At 37.2% G+C, this 3944-nt stretch overlaps 1 protein-coding gene across 1 annotated transcript in view; it reads right to left on the reverse strand.

The window, feature by feature from the left end:
• The window catches only part of Trappc11 (trafficking protein particle complex 11), a 42341-nt gene that overhangs the window by 31724 nt on the left and 6673 nt on the right, over positions 1–3944 (reverse strand). Inside the window, exons 5-7 of the mRNA XM_005362592.3 lie at positions 3591–3772; positions 1580–1679; positions 1166–1239 (exon numbers count right to left, since the gene is read on the reverse strand). Coding sequence (XP_005362649.1) covers positions 1166–1239; positions 1580–1679; positions 3591–3772 — 356 coding nt within the window. The remainder of the gene's footprint in view (positions 1–1165; positions 1240–1579; positions 1680–3590; positions 3773–3944) is intronic.

Genomic DNA, 3944 nt, shown 5'->3' on the forward strand with positions numbered 1-3944 from the left:
ATTGTTAATATATATATTTTATATATATATATATCCATATATATGCCCAGTAGTCTAAGGAAGTATCTACTGATCACTAATCAATGACTTCACAACAGAAAGACCCATCCCGTGTACATTGTTCTTTCTAAAATTAACTAGCCAGTCAATAACAAGTAGAAACAAGTTGAAAACTAAGGGTAAATTGGATGGTTATCTAAAATCACACTAAAAAATAAACACTGTTTGCTGGGCATGGTAGCACACTCCTTTAATCTCAGCACTCGAGGCAGGAGAATCTCTGTGAGTTCAAGGCCAATCTGGTCTACTTGGTGGGTTCCAAAACAGCCAGAGCTACAGAGGTTATCTCAAAAAAAAGCACTCTTAATAAATACATACATATGTATGTGTGTACTTTTGAGACAGTCTCACTAGATAGCCCAGGCTGGCCTGGAATTCGTTATTCAACCCAGGTTGGTCTTATCCTCTCCAGCAAATGGTTTCCTCTACAGCATTAGTTTTTATAGAAAACCTAAAACCGAAGGTCTCAAGTGACACCACCCATCCACCAATAAAAATAAACTACATTAAATCCAGCTATTATTTTGATCTACTGCTATTCTCTCCCCAATTATAAGACAAATAACTGATTCCTTTTAAATCCCTTTCCACACTGCCAATGTATATCCAAAACTCTGAGCTATCGCACAAAGAGATGGTCTTCTATTAAACTGCAGTTGGTAAAAACAAAGGAATAAAACGTTTGAGCATGTCAACACAACTGCAACTAACCTTCAAGGCTCCAGCAGGGTCTTTAAATGAAAAATGATGCAATAAACTAAACAATTAATGATAAAGCCTATTTGAGTTGAATAAATGAATATTTCATGTTTATTATACTTTGAAAATTAGTTTCAAGAATTTTACTGAATATACGAATAGAAAAATAAAAACAGAAAAATTAAGAGATTGTAACACTCTTTTCTTTAGATCATGAAATGTAGTTAAATTAGACCAGGAAGTTTATAACAACTTATTTCCAGCAGTAAGATGGGAAAAAACTTATTAAATATCTGAATATAACATGAATACCTTAAAATCAAGGTGACTGAGATTCATAGCAGGTTAGTGGTTATGGCTCATTAGCACTGAGGTAATGAGGATTTAGTCTGAGACAGAAACTTACTTCAGAGCGTTCTGTGTGTCCTGCTTCAGCTCACTGAAGAAGGCAATTTTGAACTGATGCCTAACAAACAAGAGCTGAAAAAGATTAAAGAATGATTATATATAAACTTCTAATGTAAAAATGCTATTTTATGATGCATTAAGGTACAAAGAGAATTATTCAAAATTAAATTCACAGTGATTCCAACAAGGACACAGCTGAAAAGGCTCCCAAGAGCTCTTCTCACAGGTAAAGGAGTTTGAAACTAACTTTAAGGGGGAAAGATCCCAATTTGAAAACCAACTCATTTTTAAGAGCTTAAAAAAAATCTTTTCAAGTACTAAAACAACTTAAAATATCAGTACTGCAGAAATAAGAACCATCCACAAAGCAACCAGAAACAAATAATTGTGTCTCATTTATTTTTCAAAGTACCTGATGTGTTGTTTTATTCAAAAATTCTTTATGAGACTTCACTCTTCTGATCTCGGTGTAGTAATAGGTCTGGGCATGTTCATAAAATGCGTTTTCTAACCTGTTAACAAACAGCAAACATACACACAAATATGTATTTGTATATACATATATAACACACGCACGTGCACACACACACAGTTATCCAAAGCCAAACTCCTTTTAAGAATGGCATTTGCTGAAAACTGACATTTGTCATCAACACTGGGCTTTACTGATATTAAGGTGAAAAATGAAGCACTGTATTTCTAAAAAAAGTCTAAAACCAAGACCCGCCCTAAGGCCTCTGAAAATCATTTACAGCACGGAATACAACAGATGAAATACTTGGACTTCATAAATATCAGATGATCTTTAAGAATACTTTCGTCCCTACTATAATTTTATAAAACATCTGAAAAAAGATTTCAAATTAAATTGTATTTTACTATTTTTTAATCTTCTAGTATTTTGAGTTTAAAAGAATAAATAAGAAAACTTATGGGGAGATTAGAAACAACTGGTCTACAAGATAGAATTGGTTTTACTAAGGTCCTGCTTCCCTGAACAACTCTGAGGTTATATGAACACCACAGAAGAGAGCTGCAGGGACCAGTAAGCACTCCACACCCTTCTGGAGAAAGGAAGACCAAGAGCAGGGCACAACAGAGGTATGTTCACGGGCGATAACAGGTGACTGCAAGCTTCTCCTACTCAGAATAAAACATAACTTTAACCTATATTCAAAAGATTTTTACCACTGTGACAGCACATACTTTTAATCTCAGCCCTCGGGAGGCAGAGACAGGTGGATCTCTGTGAGTTCAAGGACAGCCTGCTCTACAGAACAAGTTCCAGGACAGCCAGGAATACACAAAGTAGCCCTATCTCTAAAAATCAAAAACAAAACAGAACAAAAGATTTTTTACCACATCTGAGGAAAATAAGTAAAAAAATTTAAGTCAAAAAATTTTATTCATGTCTTTATAGACAAAATCTTACTAAGTAGCCTTGGAAAACTCTAAACTCACTAGTGTACCCCAGACTGGCCTCAAATTGGCAATCTTCCTCCCTGATCCTGCCTCCTGAATGCTTGGGAAATTGCATTTTCTAGGGTAGAATCTTTTATTTTCAAAAGTATAGTTTTAGAAAATGTTAAAATATAAAAATAAAGTTAGATTCTAATCTTGAAACAAATGTTATTAATATAAACTTGTCCTTAAATTTTTACAAGAGAGAACAATGAGGGACTGATTGTGAAATACCTAACTATAGTGAGAAATATTTTTATAGGTTACTCTAAAGATGAAAAGATAACCTTCTCAATGAAATCAGCTCTGACTACATCAAAGGTAAGCTTGCTTCAGTTTCTAAACAGGCTGTGCACTCAGAACATGTGACAACCAAGTAGAAGAGACCTGAGAACAAATCGACCTGCTTAGACTTGGGCTCAGCAGGTAAAGGTGCCTGCTGCCACGCCCAAGAACCTGAGTTCAATCCCAGGGACCCAGACAGCAGAAGGACAGAACTGACTCCTGTAAACTGACCTCTGACCTCTGACCTCTGCGGCATGGGCATGGCCCTCTCCCCTGAGTGAGTCATAAATAAATGTAATTCTAAAACAAAAACCTAGAGCAAGACATGGAATTTAGCCCTTCCCTGCTTTTAAGAAAACCAGGTTAAGGCTCCAAAGCCACAGAGAAACCCTGTCTCGAAAAAACAAAAAAAAAAACAAAAAACAAAAAAAAAAAAGAAAAGAAAACCAGGTTAAACAGTTAGAGAAGTGCAATTCGAGCCTCACTGCTTGCTTTTGAGTCAGGGCTACTGTGCCAGGCTGGCCCGCTAGCTCCTGTGACTCTTCAGTTAGTGATCTGCCTAGCTGAACTTCACTGTCCATGATGTTTATATTATGAACATTTCGTTGTTGTCTGTAAATAAAAGGGTCTAAGCTACCAACTTTTCATTCCTGAGGAAGAAGGAAACTTTGATTTACCTTATAATGTAGCCCACAAGGTGGTCAGTGTGGGGCAGCACAAACAGAGACTTGCCTGAGAGTTCACACACGCTGCATAAAGCTGCAGCACGCTCCGAGGCGATGGCGTCTTCTCCTGTCAGCAAGCCCCAAAGAGAAACGAAGCAAAGGCATGAGACTTCTGTAGTAAAATTTACCCGAGTCTGTAATCAGGAATGGAGTTCGAAGCCCCTGTCACCATGTGAGTAGGGTTCCTGCTCTCCCAGAGGGCTTAGGGCTCCCAGAAGTGACTACGTTCCTATTTCCTCCTGAGCAGGGCAGACAGGACAAACCACATCACATGGCTGCTTGAAAAGACAAATAAAAATGGGGGCA

Source organism: Microtus ochrogaster, linkage group LG7_11 (assembly GCF_000317375.1).
Source record: "Microtus ochrogaster isolate Prairie Vole_2 linkage group LG7_11, MicOch1.0, whole genome shotgun sequence".
Lineage (NCBI taxonomy): Eukaryota > Metazoa > Chordata > Mammalia > Rodentia > Cricetidae > Microtus > Microtus ochrogaster.